The 15,480-nt window shown below is 39.6% G+C and overlaps 1 protein-coding gene and 1 long non-coding RNA gene across 8 annotated transcripts in view; one reads left to right on the top strand and one right to left on the bottom strand.

Moving 5' to 3' along the window:
• Positions 1–15,480, bottom strand: part of LOC120232861 — a 40,190-nt gene that overhangs the window by 8,830 nt on the left and 15,880 nt on the right. The window lies entirely within an intron of this gene.
• SRRM1 (serine and arginine repetitive matrix 1) overlaps positions 1–15,480 on the top strand; it is a 33,696-nt gene that overhangs the window by 10,476 nt on the left and 7,740 nt on the right. For 4 of the 7 annotated variants that reach the window (XM_039233810.1, XM_039233778.1, XM_039233826.1 and 1 more), the window contains 6 exons: positions 1,324–1,598; positions 6,813–6,893; positions 7,850–7,936; positions 10,814–10,958; positions 11,359–11,400; positions 15,318–15,428. In XM_039233810.1, the coding sequence (XP_039089741.1) occupies positions 1,324–1,598; positions 6,813–6,893; positions 7,850–7,936; positions 10,814–10,958; positions 11,359–11,400; positions 15,318–15,428 (741 nt within the window). The remainder of the gene's footprint in view (positions 1–1,323; positions 1,599–6,812; positions 6,894–7,849; positions 7,937–10,813; positions 10,959–11,358; positions 11,401–15,317; positions 15,429–15,480) is intronic. The other 3 variants (XM_039233783.1, XM_039233804.1, XM_039233793.1) reach the window with 3 other exon arrangements.

The raw sequence follows: 15,480 nt of genomic DNA, 5'->3' as shown, positions 1-15,480 counted from the left end.
AGCCCATGGATATAGCCATTTTTAGCAGTTTGGCATCTAGTTATTTTTGAAGAGATTAGGCATAGAAGTAACCCTGTCAGTACCAATGTTCTCTTATTAAAAGTCATTTTTAAATTGGCATAAAGCAGACTGTGGTTCCATCCCTTTTAACAAAAAGATTGTTGCTAAATCTGCCCAAAGTAGAAGTGTGGTGCATGGATAGCAGAGTTTGGTGCCTTCTTGACCTCCTTGGAAGAAGCTGTGATGATTGTGTTTCAGATTATAGTGAGCACAGAAGTTTTTGTGTTTTAGTCTTTAAGATATTTGCAGGGAAATGAACCCACTTGGAAATAATGAGGGGAAACCATAAGCTCCATAGTTGTTGTTCCCACAGTCCGGTGTGTCAGAGTCCCATTCTGGGTTGTTTTAAAAGAAAATACCGGGGGGGCTGTTGTGCTGTATTGAACCCTTTTTGTGACTACTGCTAAAAATGATGCAGACTTGATGTTACTGCAGATCAGTGAGACTAACGATGTAAGTGGTCACTCGATTAGGCATCCCGCGTTCCTAAAGTCAGTTATATTTTCTAGGAGAAAATTAATGCCGGTGCTCTCTAGTAAGAGATTAGCGGAAACAGCTATTTCTTATATTGGAGTTTTGCAAACAGCGTGTTTTAATTGTGCTTACTGAGCCATTTAGCAGTCAAAATATTTTGCAGATTGTGTAAGATTCCCTTTCAGCTAGTTTTTATCTCACACTTAAGGTAGGGTTTCTTTTTTTCAGGTTCTCAGGAATTCTTCTGCCAAAGGTGAATTCTGCAGGTACACATAATTGCAACAGAACTTACCACAATCTTTGCCGCAGAATTCGAGAGGCCCCTGCTTCTAAGTTTATGTAGCTAAATGAATTCCTAACTGCTGCACATCTTTTCTTAAAATTGCAACCTAAAGGTTGTTTGACGTTGTGCTCTCAAATGGAAAATACTTTGCCACCCAAATTTTGTATGCAAACTCCAAACACTGATCTCACTCCTAAGGAAGAAAGAGACTGGCTCGTTACTGTATTACCGCATTTAACATGACATGTCTTATAACTGGACAGACAACTCGAACAGAAGCATTCATCAGAATAAGTTACTCATAGTCTCAGAACTAGCTGTTTCCTGTCCTAGGTCATGGTTTTGTTTCCCATGGTTTTTTCCCCCCAAACTTAATTATATGCTTAGCTACATAAACTCAAAAGTTGGATAAAAGTAGCTATTTTTATGTAAACTGTACATACCTGTCAGGTCGTTTTTGACAAGTATGCGATGCGGTTAATGAATGTGAATGCTTTATTCCACAGAAGAAGGCGTTCATCAGCATCCTTGTCTGGAAGTAGCTCGTCATCTTCTTCGTCTCGTTCCCGGTCACCGCCAAAGAAGCCCCCCAAGAGGACATCCAGCCCCCCTCGGAAAACTCGTAGGTTATCTCCTTCAGCAAGTCCTCCGAGGCGAAGGCATAGGCCATCGCCTCCAGCAACTCCACCGCCAAAAACTCGTCATTCCCCAACACCCCAGCAGTCAAACCGTACAAGAAAAAGTCGTGTTTCTGTTTCTCCAGGAAGAACTTCAGGTAAAGGTAAGAATGAAAGACACAAAAACAGTGGATGTTTGTTTTTCTGTTTGGCTACAAAGTGCCTGTCTAGTCAGTTGTCACTGCCCCTTCCCCCTTCACATAAGAACGGGGTAATGTTTATATGTGATATTCTTTGTAAATTTGCTTTTCACCTTAAGTTCTTGGGGTTTGTTGAAATAAAGTTTACACGGATACTTGTTCCGTTTTTTAGCAGTTGCCGTCTAGCATTGAGTTGCTGGAGAATTACATTACCAACCCAGTATTTGCATGTGCTATTCTTTGCAGATTTGCTTTTCACCTTTTCTTCTTTAAGCTCTCCGGGGTTTGTTGTTGAAATAGAGTTGCCCTCTGGCATTGAGTAGGTGGAGAAATACCTTACCAGCCGTGGGCTGAGTTGGGCTAACTTACCAAAGTTCCTGTTGTCATGAAAAGGGATCATTTTATTACTATGAGACCAGTTAATTTTTTTCCCCTGAAGATTTTTTTCTTTGATATCTTATTTGAGGACTTCATATTCTGTTTTAGTTCTTTCTTGGCCACATTGTGCTCCTTAGGGAAGAACATGGTGTCCTCTTAAAAGCGGATTTGTTTTTTAATTTAGGCTCCAGGCAGGATTCTTCTGAGTGTTGTTCTTGCTTTATTCTGCAGATTGATTTCTGAGGAATTTATGATCTGTGATCCGGTCAGGCAAGTAGGATGCCGGATTAGTCTGAGTGAAGGTTGTGTGTGTTGTATTGGAGTTTGTTCCTTTGGCATTAAATACACGTTGAGAAAGGTGGTAGGATCTATTTGAATTGGGCCTCTGGTGCTGAGGGCTGAGATGATAACCTAAAGGGTGAGTAGTGGGGCAGGGGAAATTCGAAAAGCTGCTGTAATGATTGATTTTTAAGATGCAGCTTGTAGGTGAACATAAACTGTGCTTGCTCTGATCACATCTAAATTTTCAGGCTAGAACAAAGAAAATGGGGATGGGCAAAATTTTGGCTTTATTAAGGTATAGACGAGCTGGCAGAGTGACGGGGTACTGGCAGATAATGCCGTGATTGCTAACAAGTAATGTGTAGATTGTTTCTGAATTTTAATTGGGTAATTTTATAATTAAGTATTATATGGTCATTTTTGTTGCTTTGGCTCTTTAGACCTAGACAGACCCCTGGATAAGAATAGAAAAACGTTGGGAGTCTTCCACATTTAGACTTAATTTAAGTATGGGAGGGGGCCTTAGAATCACTTACTTTCATAACCACATGTCCCATATTACCTTCAGTTCAAAACTAAGAAAATTTTAGTAGTTGCTAGCCACCATGTCCAAATCATGCCCACTGTCCTGACCTGCTTTTTTTCTTTTTAAGTATTTGTACTTATGAATATTTTTTTTGTTCTTCCTTTTGAGCCAGGAAGCTTCTAATGAAAAAATATTATAAAAGTTCTACGTATTACTTTGCAAAAAAACATATAGCCAATGGTATAGTCAATGAGTAATAAAAGGGTCTGGACAGGAGGATTGAATCTTTGTTAGATTGAGAAGAATTCACTTTTTTCAAAGTCTGCACCGGCACTAACCTCTTGTGTCAACGGGAGTGGGCTGCTGCTTCCCCCCCCCCCCCCCCAAAACCTGGTGGATATGCTCATTGGAGAGAAACAAAATAAGTCCTGGTGAAGACAGAACTACTTATGTTCCTGTGGATTTTGTGACAGGTTTTCCGTGTACAAACAGAACATGACTGAAGAGTTGCACTGTGGGCAGTATAGTCAGAGACAGTCTCGTGTCCACCGAAGCGGAATTTGGCTCTGACTACTTGGAAATGGCTTTATAGTAAAATGAACCCAGTCCTCTGTGATGAGATTTCAGAGGTAAAACAGAGTTTAGAGATTGTCATCAAGAAACAAGTTCTCAGGTTAAGTGATTTTGGTCAAGGTCAACCAACCAGGACTAATATTTGGGTTCTCATTTCCTGGTTGAAAAACGTTTATTTTGCCCAAGTTTCCTACCTCAAAAAGCTAGTTTTGATGTCTAGAGGAGAGAGATGGAGGGCAGGGTGCAACTTTAGTTTCTGTACCTGTAGCGTGGTTTCAGAAATTCGCGACACTCCACAGTGCGTAAGGTCAGTAACACCATTAAAATGTAATAGATTGGACTGTAGCAGTTACCACTTGGGACTTTTAATGTTGAGCAAATGGAGTGGGTGGGAGGCAGGGAAAGAATTTTGGGGAATTTAGAGGAAAATAATTTGTGGAATACATTGTACATTCTCGTCCAAGTCCTCAGGAAGCACTTTGTAATCAATGGCATGTTAAACTAGCATTATCGTAGTACGTAAAATAGTACGTTGCAGTCAGTGAGATATTTAATGAAATGTTTACAGAGGATCTATGCCTGTTTTGATTTTAGGATGAGATCCATTTAGCCATTTAAACTGTATTCTATAGACGATTATGTCTTCAATTCTGGTAACAGTAACTTATCTTTACAAGTGATGTTTTGGACAAGTTTGGGAGATTAATTATTAACAGGGCTATTGAAGTAAATTTAAAATTCTGGTTTTTCAGCGGACTTAAAAGATTTCTGATTTTATGTTAGAATGATTTTGCCCTTTGAATACTAAAAATAAAACAATAACATAATAAACTATCAAATCTCCTCTCAACAAACTCTGATGAAATATTATGTTAATAATGCAATGATTCAATCAGTCATGTTAAACCAGAATAGGCACGTGTGATAGATACTTTAATGGTGTGAATACGTTGACAGTAGACTTTAAACCATTAGCTGAAGAGATTGGATCAAGGTAAAACTCCAAATGTGTATTTCTGTGGGAAAAAAATGTGTGTGGTCTAGTTCAGTTGTGTTTATTCAGTTGGCATTTGCCAACTGTCTTGCAGATATAACCACTTTTTTAGTGTGTCTTAGAGGAAAATGCATTTAGACAGCTTCCAAACACATTTTGGAACCCAGTTCTTTTAGGTGGTAACTTAAGACATGTGTGGTTTATAGGTAATTATAGGTGCCTCTAATAACTTTTCAAGAATTGAAGATTAACTGACACTTTAAAGTGAAGAATACAGACCAGAAAAGTAGCCTTAAGTCCTTAAAAGTGTAAGAACGTGTATTTTATGTCTTTGGATTTGTTAAAATACAAGTTTTAATGGTGTGTTTGTTTGTTTTTCTGAGAGATAGAGAGAGGGACTGAAACAGGCTCCAGGCTCTGAGCTGTCAGCATAGAGCCCGACGCGGGGCTCGAACCCACGACGCGGGGCTCATGACCGGAGCCTAAGTCGGATGCTTAACTGACTGAGCCACCCAGCCACCCCAAAACACAAGCTTTAAATGCACTTTCTGCTGTCATAATTTTTTAAATATTTAAAAAAAAAATTTTTTTTATGTTGATTTTTGAGAGAGCACACGCACACACCAGCAGGGGAAGGCAGAGATAGAGGGAGACACAGAATTTGAAGCAGGCTCCAGGTTCCGAGCTGTCATCCCAACATGGGGCTCAAACTTGGGAACTGCAAGATCATGACCTGAGTCGAAGTCGGGACACTTAATCAACTGAGCCACCCAGGCGCTCCTTTTAAGCTTATTTAGATTAGAGAGTGAGTGAGCAGGGAGAGGCAGAGAATCCTAAGCAGGCTCTGCATTGTCAGCACAGAGCCTGACCATGGTCTCGAACTCACGAACTCTGAGATCATGACCTGAGCTGAAATCAAGAGTCAGATGCCTAACTGACTCACCCACTCAGCCACCCCTTGCTGAGTTATATTTCAGGATAACTGATTAGGTATTAACCGTTTTTATACCCAGTCCAGTAGTTTCTCCAAAACACTAGTTAGAATAATTAGTAAAATGTAGATCATTTTTAAAGTATTGTGGTAAACTCTTCAGTTTAAGTACTTTAGCAAAGAGAGATTTCTGTTTTAGATCACTAGCTAAGTTATTGCCCCTTAGACTAAGCGTTTACAGAATTCTGAGTAAGAGTGTTAAATGAAATGTATCTGCGTTCTAGGTCAACATCCCATGGTAATTGCTTCAGTCAGACAAAACTGATAGGAGGATCCTTAAGGGATCATATTTGTCTTCAAATTTAGTTCTTAGTGGGATGTTCTCAGATGGTATTTCAGGTTAACCTGTAGTAAGCTTAGTGGTTGTATGTGTGTATACTTTTGATCTTAGTTGAAGCAGTGGCTGGATATTTATTATAAATAGAGCTAGTAATTGGTGGAAATTAAAGCCTGTGCTCTAGAAAGAGAGTCTTGAGTTCAGATCCTAGTTCACTTTAATTATCTATCTATGTGACTTTGGTTGAAGTTACTCCTTTTTAAGCCTCAGATTTCTCCTCTTGTAAATTGGGCCAGCGGGGGCAGGTATCACTAGCAACAGCACTTAGTGCTACTTAATAATACAAATACAGTAAGTGCACAAAAGATAGTTGCCATCATAATTTTCCATGCAACTCGGAAAAGAGGTTGGATGACACATGAAGTGCTCACAGCTTTTAATATTTTAGGTATATTTCAGAGCTCCTGCCCCCTCCCCCTTTTTTAAACTTTGGCAAGAATCCTTCAGCCATAATATTTAATTATTTTTGTTATTGTGTGGGCTTTTTTTTTTATAGGTAGTTTAAATCCCTCATGCTATTAGGAAAGTTGTGTTTTCTACATAAAGAATCTTTAGTCTGTTGGTAGCCAACTCCTACCTCTTCTCCAGAACAAATCTCTTTCTCTGAAGATTTCATCAGATCTTATTTCTTAGTCATTTATCATTTTTTAATTTTTTGAACCCACCTATCGTGGATGCTTGGAAGCTCTTATGCTCACAGGGCCTAGGTAGTTGAGTATAGGTGATTTGGGTTGTGGGGTGGAACCCAGAGGTTTATTGAGTTGAAGGTTACAGAGATCTTCTACGCAGAGCTTCTGCTGAGAAACAGCGACTCCTGATTTCTCCTAAGTGGCATTTCTCTTGGGAGAATCTCAACATTCAAAAATCATTATGGGATCTTTTAAGCCTAATCACCAAACATTTAAAAATGCCTCCTTCCACTTCAGGTAATATTGAGATAATGACATGGTCTCATGGAATTATGTAATTATCAATGTATTTTTTGTAAGAATAATCCTACCTGTTGTGCCATTAAGACCGTGTCTTGTGTAGCTTTGTTTTTTGTTGTTTTGCTATTCTTTATATGTAAGGTGGGGTTTTTTCCTTCTTATTTTCAGTGACAAAACACAAAGGTACTGAGAAAAGAGAGTCCCCTTCACCAGCACCTAAGCCTAGAAAAGTAGAGTTATCTGAATCGGGTAAGTTTGTGTGTATGTGTGTGTGTGTGTGTGTGTGTTTTGTTTTTGTTTTTCTTTTTAATTTAGCTGAATTATATTTTTTGCACATTTGGTCAGCCCCTCTGGTTAAAGATTAATTACAGGATGTGACTTAGTGGTTAAGAACTATGGCTCTGAAGTCAGACCAACCTGGTTTGAATCCCCAGCTTCACTACTTAACTACTTTTTGTTTAGTTACTTAATTTATTTGAGCCTCATTTCTTAAATCCGAAGTGCAGGTAACAATACCATCCTTTAGGGTTTTGTTTTTGTTTTTATGGTTTTTTTTTTTTATGTTTTATTTATCTTTGAGAGAGAGACAAAATGTGAGCAGGGAGGTCAGAAAGAGAGGGAGACAAAGAATCTGAAACAGGCTCCAGGCCCTGAGCTCGCTGTCAGCACAGAGCCCGACGCGGGGCTTGAACCCACAAACTGTGGGATCATGACTTGAGCCGAAGTCGGACGCTTAACCAACTGAGCCATCCAGGCGCCCCTAGGGTTTTGATAATTAACTGAAATAATGCTTATAAAGTGCTTAGTGGTTAACTTGACCTATAGTAAATAAGTTTTTTTGTTTGTTTGTTTGTTTAGAGACAGTGCGAGTGGGGGCGGGACCGAGACCGGGAGACAGAGAATGTGAAGCGGGTTTCGGGTTCTGAGCTGTCAGCACAGAGCCTGACCCGGGGCTCAAACTCAGGCCATGAGATCATGATCTGAGCCAAAGTCGGGTGCTCAACCACCCAAGCGCCCCTAAAGTCAGCATTTTAAATTGGCATTTTAAGCTGCTTGTTGTTGTTTTGGGGGTGTGTGTGTGTGTGTGGTTGTATTGCTTGACCCAATCAGATAAAAGTTTAAGAGACCATTTTCCATTTCAAGTATGTTATGTGTTCTGTATGCATAACTAAAGAAGCACTTTCCTAAATGCACCCATCTTTCAGAAGAAGATAAAGGTGGCAAAATGGCTGCAGCAGATTCCGTGCAGCAGAGACGTCAGTACAGACGACAGAACCAGCAGTCTTCATCCGGTAGGACATGCTTTCATCTGTTTCCACCTGTATTTCCTGATGGAACTACTTAACATATAAGTGCCCATCAGTGTAGTGAGTGTACTTAGAAAAACTACGTGCCTACGAGGACATCTCTTTAAGGGGAGGAAGTATTAGTTTTTGGTTTTTAGTTTTAAGTCTTTCTTAAAACTTAATTTTCTTCTAAGTTATTAAAAACATAGTAGGCTTTTATAGTACAAAAGTAGATTAAAAAAAATTTTTTTTAACATTTTAATTTATTTTTGAGAGCTAGAGACAGAGCATGAGCAGGGGAGGGGCAGAGAGAGATGGAGACACAAAATCCAAAGCAGGCTCCAGGCTCTGAGCTGTCAGCACAAAGCTGAAGTGGGGCTCGAACCCACAAACTTAGATCATGACCTGAGCCAGAGACAGACGCTTAATTGACTGACCATCCAGGTGCCCCAGAAAAGTGGATTTCTTTTCCCAATCCCTAGTCTAATTCCTTAAGGCTTTTTTTTTTTTTGGGGAGAGAGACAGCACAAGCAAGGGAGGAGCAGAGAGAGGAGACAAAGAATCCAAAGCACCCTCCAGGCTCTGAGTTGTCAGCACAGAGCCTGACATGGGGCTCGAACTCACGAACAGCAAGCTCATGACCCAAGCTAAAGTCAGTTGCTTAACCAACTGAGTGGGCCCCCCCCTCCTTTTTTTAATGTTTGTTTATTTTTGAGAGAGAGCATGCAGGTATGCATACGCAGGTTAGCGGCAGAAAGGGGGAACAGAGGATCTGAAGTAGGCTCTGCACTGTCAGCACAGAGCATAAGGCGGGACTCAAAGCCATGAACCTCAAGATCATGACCTGAGCTGAAATTAAGAGTGAGACACACTAGGTCACCTGGGTGGCTCAGTCGGTTAAACATCTGACTTCGGCTCAGGTCATGATTCCGCAGTTAATGGGTTCGAGCCCCTCATTGGGCTCTGTGCTGACAGTCAGAGCTTAGAGCCTGCTTCAGATTCTGTCTCCATCTCTCTGCCCCTTCCCCACTCACGCCCTATCTGTCTCTCTTTTAAATATAAATAAAACGTTAACATTTTTTAAAAAAAAAAAAGATGCTCAACCAACTGAGCCACCCAGGTGCCCCTCCTTAAAGTCTTTCTTCAGAAATTTTCTGTGCCATACATGCGCATCTGTGGTTTAAATAGGCAAAAAGTAGGGGGGGAGGGTGGGCGCCTGGGTGGCTCAGTCAGTTGAGCATCCAACTTCAGCTCAGGGCATGATCTCATGCATGGTTCATGAGTTCAAGCCCCGCGTCGGGCTCTGTGCTGACAGCTTGGTGCCTAGAACCGGCTTCTGATTCTGTGTCTCCCTCTCTCTCTCTGCTCCTCCTTCACTTTGGCTCTGTCTCTCTCAAAAACTAACTAAACATAAAAAGAAATTTTTAAAAATAGGCAAAAAAAAAAACCCAAAAAAACCTACTAGATTATGTTGCCTCCCTTTTTAACTTAATAGAGATATTTTTCCCTATTCTTAGGTCTAATTTTTTAAATACCCAAAACTTTTTTTATTGCAATAAGTAACATACTATAATTTCTTGAAACGGTCTTTGGACATGTAGATAGTTTCTGGGAGGTTTTTACATGTATTTTGTGAATAAAATAATAGGGTAAATAATATTTATTTAATTAGTAAAAATTAATTGTGTTAGCTCATTGGATCTTTGTGACCAGGTCTAGATATGCTACCTTTGCTTTTCGATTATGAAATAGAGACGAAAGCACCCCGCGGCAGCATTGGGTCCATTAAAGCCATAGAGCTCTTGCAGCTCTTTTAACATGAAGTTAATCCTAGAAAGGCTTTAAAATGCATGTAGGTCTTGGGTGTTTTTTTGCTGCTTGGGACTTTGTTTTAAATGTGAGTTTTGATAATTGGGAATAATTGTTAGTTATTTTAAGATAAGGAAACCCTGTGCAAACAATTGAAGTTTTCCTTTTTGCAGTCCTGGACATCTGCTACCAGCCCTGTATACAAGGAAAGGCTTTTTTGTTGGTTTGTGTGATTAAGTGCCAAGGATGTGGGAATAAGTTCTTCAGACCCTAAGACAACTTTGAGTAGCTTTAAAAGTGCTTTAAAAATTTTTTTAAATAAAAAGTGCTTAAAGTAACAAGAATCAAGTAATTACTTGAAGTGCATTTTTAAATGTTGTTAATTTTGAGAGAGAGAATGAGTGGGGAAGGGGAGGAGAAAGGGGTAGAGGGAGAATCCCAAGCAGAGAATCCTCGATGCAGGGCTTGAACCCACAAACCATGAGATTAATCATGACCTGAGCCGAAATCAAGAGTCACATGCTCAACTTGACTGAGCCACCCAAGTGCCCCATTAGAAATGCTCGTTAAGCTTAGTGACTTGGCAAATCACTAGATTCTTGAGGAACACTTGTGTCTTGTTGGAGTGTACTATGGGAATGATTGATATACTTTAGTTGTATAATGTATGTTTATGCTTGGTTTTCAAGTCAGTGACCATATATTGATAATAACCTTTATTAAGAACTGATGGGGGCACCTGGGTGGCTCAGTCGGTTAAGCGTCTGACTTCAGCTTAGGTCATGATCTCACAGTTCATGGGTTCGAGCCCTGCATCAGGCTCCGTGCTGACAGCTCAGAGCCTGGATCCTGCTTCGGATTCTGTGTCTCTGTCTGTCTCTGACCCTCCCCTGCTCATGCTGTCTCTCTCTCAGAAATAAATTTTTATAAAAAGAACTGATGGCTTAACATGCTTGGTACGTTACGGACTTAACTTGCTAATTTGGACACTCCCATCTGCTTAGATTCGGAAAATGTGGGCAGGCTCTTAGGCATAGATGTAATGTGGTTTTTTTCTTTATTGTGTAATTATAGATTCTGGCTCCTCTTCTTCCTCAGAAGATGAGCGGCCCAAGAGGTCCCATGTGAAGAATGGTGAGGTAGGCAGGCGGCGGAGACATTCCCCTTCCCGGAGTGCCTCTCCATCACCTCGAAAGCGCCAGAAAGAGACTTCCCCTCGGTAATGTCTTTTCTTCAGTAGTCTTCACTGTTGTTCTGTATAGTTGTGATGAAAGTTCGTAACTTAAGGGATGGGCTACAGGGTTATTTTAGAAATTGGGTAATTCCTTCATTTCATGGACTTCTAGGAGGATGTGGTCAGATTTGGGGGGGTTTGGAAATTTGCTTTGCTTTATTTTTATTTGGTGGTTATCACTATTAATGAGATGTTGGTAAGTTTTATACCACCATGTCCTATGTTTGCATGACTAGATCAGTTAAGTCATAGCATTAGCTTCCGAACATCTTTGAACATGTTAAAAAAAAAAAAAAAAAATCTCCGTTAGTGATACTTAACTCCATTGAAGTAAATAATTTGGTGAATGGAATTCTTGACCTTTGTTTTTCTCCACTGCTCTCAGGATGCAAATGGGAAAGCGATGGCAATCGCCAATGACTAAAAGGTTGGTTAGACACTACTTTGTAAATTAGGGTTACGTGTCAAAGTTTAAGTGACTTAATTTGCTATTTAGGTAACCTGATCCCATTCGTAGGTATACAGTGGGTATAGTTGTGGAGAAGTTAGTTCTTCAATTGTTTTAGTGTGGTTATATTTCTTGACACATCAAACTAGTGATAGACTTATACACAGTGTTCATTTTAGGGTTCCATTGAAGCTTAGATTTTTGTGCAGTTACAGTACCTGGGTATTTTCAAAGAGATAGGATAATAATAGCTCTTTAGATTTAGTGGAGAGGGACTTTGTGGTGACTTTAGGGTAGGCAAGAAAAACTTGGGAAAGATTTAAGGTTAAAGATAACATGTGAGACTCTGGCCCTGTTCAATGTTTCCTACAGGAGGAGAGTAGGTTGCATATTTTTATATTGAACCTTTGTGATCAGGTGTCTGATTGGAAAACCGTAACATTTTAAAGTTTAATCATAAATGGAAATCTCTAATTGAAGCCTATCCCATAAGTGAGAAAACAGAGGCCCAGAAGTAGTAAAATGAGTTTGTTATGGTAGGAAAGTGACAAAGCTAGATCTTTGGCCTGTGCTGTTGGCATTATACCATTACACCGTCTTCACTCATCTTCTGCTTTTGGGGCGGGGGGGGGGGGCGGGGTGTCTTAGCTGCTGCTGAATTTCTGAGTATCCTTCCTGAAACTATCACATCATCCTCTTTATGGCTCACTTTTTAAAGCTGTTTTGGGGGTGCCTGGATGGCTCAGTCGGTTAAGCGTCCAACTTTGGCACAGGTCATGATCTCACGGTTCGTGGGTTCAAGCCCGCATCAAGCTTTTGCTGACAGCTAGCCCAGAGGCTGGAGCCTGTTTCAGATTCTGTATCTCCCTCTCTCTCTCTGACCCTCCCCTTCTCACACTGTCTGTCCATCCGTCTCTCTCTCAGAAATAAATTTAAAAAACATTAAATAAAATAACATAAAGCTGTTTTGTTATAAATAGTCTCAATAGTAAGAATTTTCTTGGAAAGATTCTTTGCAGCTAGTCAGCAATGTTTGTGATGGAGCAAAGTGCGGAATACTCAACAATAAAAAAATAAAAACCTTTAAGAAAAAGATAAACTTAGATGCTAAGGTCTTGTTTCCAACCATAATTACCCCTGATTTCTGTAAAAGGACTACTATAGCAGCTAAAAAGTTGCTTTACAAAATCAGTTTAGTGGTAAGATTTTTTTTTTCTGCCTATGGAACTATTTTCTATATTGAAAAGCAGTTTCTCAACAACACTGATGTTCATTCTCCTCCTCCAGGGTGTTTTGGTTTTCCTCTTTAAAAAGGCCTCAAGTTTTAAAGATGTCAGAAATTGCTGTCAGGTGTCCAGGATTTAAAGATGGAGAAAGAATTCTTTGGAATCATGCTTCAGTATTTTTAAGATTTTATTTTTTTAAGTAATATCTACACTCAACACGGGGCTTGAACTCACAGCCCCATGATCAGGAGTCACACACCCCACTGACTGAGCCAGCCAGGCGCGCTCGTGTTTACTGTTTTTTTAAGAGGGACATACAACCTGTTTTTTATTACCATTATTATTTCATATGTTAAGTGTAAACTTTGACCAAGTAATATTTACCATGCTTTGAAACACTAGTCTCTGGCGTGGAACACTCCTCAACTTAAAGGATACAGGGTACATTGTTCATAGTGTAAAAAGCTAGTCCTCACATCTCCACTTCCTGTCTTCATTACCAGCGCGCCTAGTGAGTGGGTGGTTCTGAGAGCCGGCTGACTCCTGATAAAACCCGCCGCCTCGTGCTTGATGGTTAGCGCCTGCACGCTTCAGGGTTGGCGCCTATTGAGGCTTATTGAAAACAGTTCTCACGGGGTTTGAGGGCACACTTTCCTACTCAACAGTTTCTGCACACAGTTGAAAGCTTAGTTTGGCGTGATTATTCAGAGTAAGGAGAAAGTGCTTAACTTTTTGTTGTTAGATTAAGTAGATGAAATCGATTAAGAATTCAGAATTTTAAATAATAGAGTGAACAAGCCTGACCTCTTAGAAATTTATTAAATCTGCCCTTTATGTTATTTTTTTTTTCTTTTTAGCACATATGGAAAAATTGAAATAGATCTCAAATTTCTCTGATTTCTTTGATCTCAAAGAAATTAGCTTTTTGTTTTATCTCTTGAAATGTGTGCCTTATCAGCTCAGGTAGAACTCTCTAGCCTTCGGATCATAAAGCCATGTGGTGTCAAGACTTCAGTTTTAAGTGATTATCAGATTTTTCTGTCCGTTCCTTAAGTTATGCTAGTTTGGTTATGGTGGTGGTGTTCTTTTTGGTTATTTTCTTACATAGAAACAGGACGTTGAAGTTCCTCACTGGGAGGGACCTTTTGGTTCCTCGGGGCCATTCGTTTTACAGATGAAGATGAGGCACAGAATAGATATCTCAGGTCATTGGTGTATCAAAATAGATTCCAGTCTGAGTCCCAATTTTTTAGTGAAAATTTATGATTAGATTTAAAGGGAAGTCACATAATCGACGGTAATATAGCCTCTTATGTTACTATATTTACTGATGACATTGGGAGTTTTTTATATCACTTCATTTTCTAAGTTTACACCTGTAAACTTTTCCTTCTTTTTAAGGCACAACCCAAATGTCTTCTATTTGCAGCCTTCCTTACCTGTTGACTCAGCACTATGGTCATCTTGTCTCCCCCAGGTCCTGTAATTCTCAGGTTAACCTGCTAGTAAAGTGGTTTCTCCTTTACGCTATTTTCTTGCAGTTAGTAGTTCAGTATCTACATTTCATCTCGTCCAGAGCTTATCTGTCTTAATAGATTGCTGCTTGTAGTTTGTTATTCTAAATCTGTTCCAAGTGAAGTCTTGGTCCCCACAAGGGATTAACAAATTTAATTGAAAATTAAATTGTGAAAATAAAATTTAAGTATAATGAATTTCAGAATTTTCTCTGTTCTCTTAGTAATAGAGCTCTCTTTAGTTTTAAAGGGGAATCAAGACTAGTAAACTTTAGGAAATCTATTACAGATTCATAGGAAACCTCAATCTTATGCTGGGCAAGACATTAAAAACTACATTATGTGATTATGACAAACTGGCTTGGTGTATATTTTAACATATTTCTTGGGAGACTGCTATGAGTTACTCCAGTTGACAGAATTGTATTTTTCATGGGTGCATTTGTGTTGGTTACGTGTATAACAGCTCAGAATTAAGGTTTGTAAGATTGTGTTTCAACCACACCGCTCCCAATGATAGCTTCAGTGCTCAATTTTTAATCCTTTGTTTTTGAGATAGTGTTTTTAGTTTTAGTAACCAACTCTTGAATAGTAGAAGTACGTTTTTAAAAATCGAGAGCTTGGATGGTGACACCCAGATTTGGGGCCATAAGTCCCCAAATTTAAAATTTCTGAATTAGAACATTGAATTTTTCTGGGTTTTAAAGCAGTAGTTCTAATAAGGAAATAATCACCTAGAGAGCCTTTTCAGCATATACTGGCTAGACCGTAGTCTGGGCCTGATGAGCACAGGCTCCATTGAGTCTCCTCGGTAACTGTGATGTGCATTCCAGTGCTTTCAGGCAGTGTTTTCAAACTTTTTTAGCCTCTGTCATGTTAAGGATTTCTATATCATGACCCAGATTCTGCATATTTACATACTGAAACAAAAATTTTAACGAAACAAAATTTACCATTATGTGAAATTGTGATTTTCTAAAATGCTGGTTCTCAGACAGAGTCTTGGCTAATGGTCTTGACCAGTATGAAAAACTTTGAGGGATAGAGGAACAGTTGGCTGCACTTTGGGTTAACAATGATTGAAACTAAACCATCTAGATCATTTAATTATAAATGTTACGAACTCCAAATCACCTGTAATTTGTGTTTGTTTTAGTGGTAGACGGAGGAGGAGCCCCTCCCCACCACCCACCAGAAGGCGCCGCTCTCCTTCTCCTGCCCCTCCTCCTCGAAGACGCAGGTCTCCCACACCACCACCTCGACGAAGGTATTTTATCAAATTGCTAGTTGTACCTGATGGGAGCAACTTTCTTTTCTTT

Source organism: Hyaena hyaena, unplaced genomic scaffold, assembly GCF_003009895.1.
Source record: "Hyaena hyaena isolate Hyena2069 unplaced genomic scaffold, ASM300989v1 scaffold_3, whole genome shotgun sequence".
NCBI classification, from domain to species: Eukaryota; Metazoa; Chordata; class Mammalia; order Carnivora; family Hyaenidae; genus Hyaena; species Hyaena hyaena.
The sequence above is the reverse complement of the archived record's forward strand: the minus strand, read 5'-3'. Positions and strand labels throughout refer to the sequence as shown.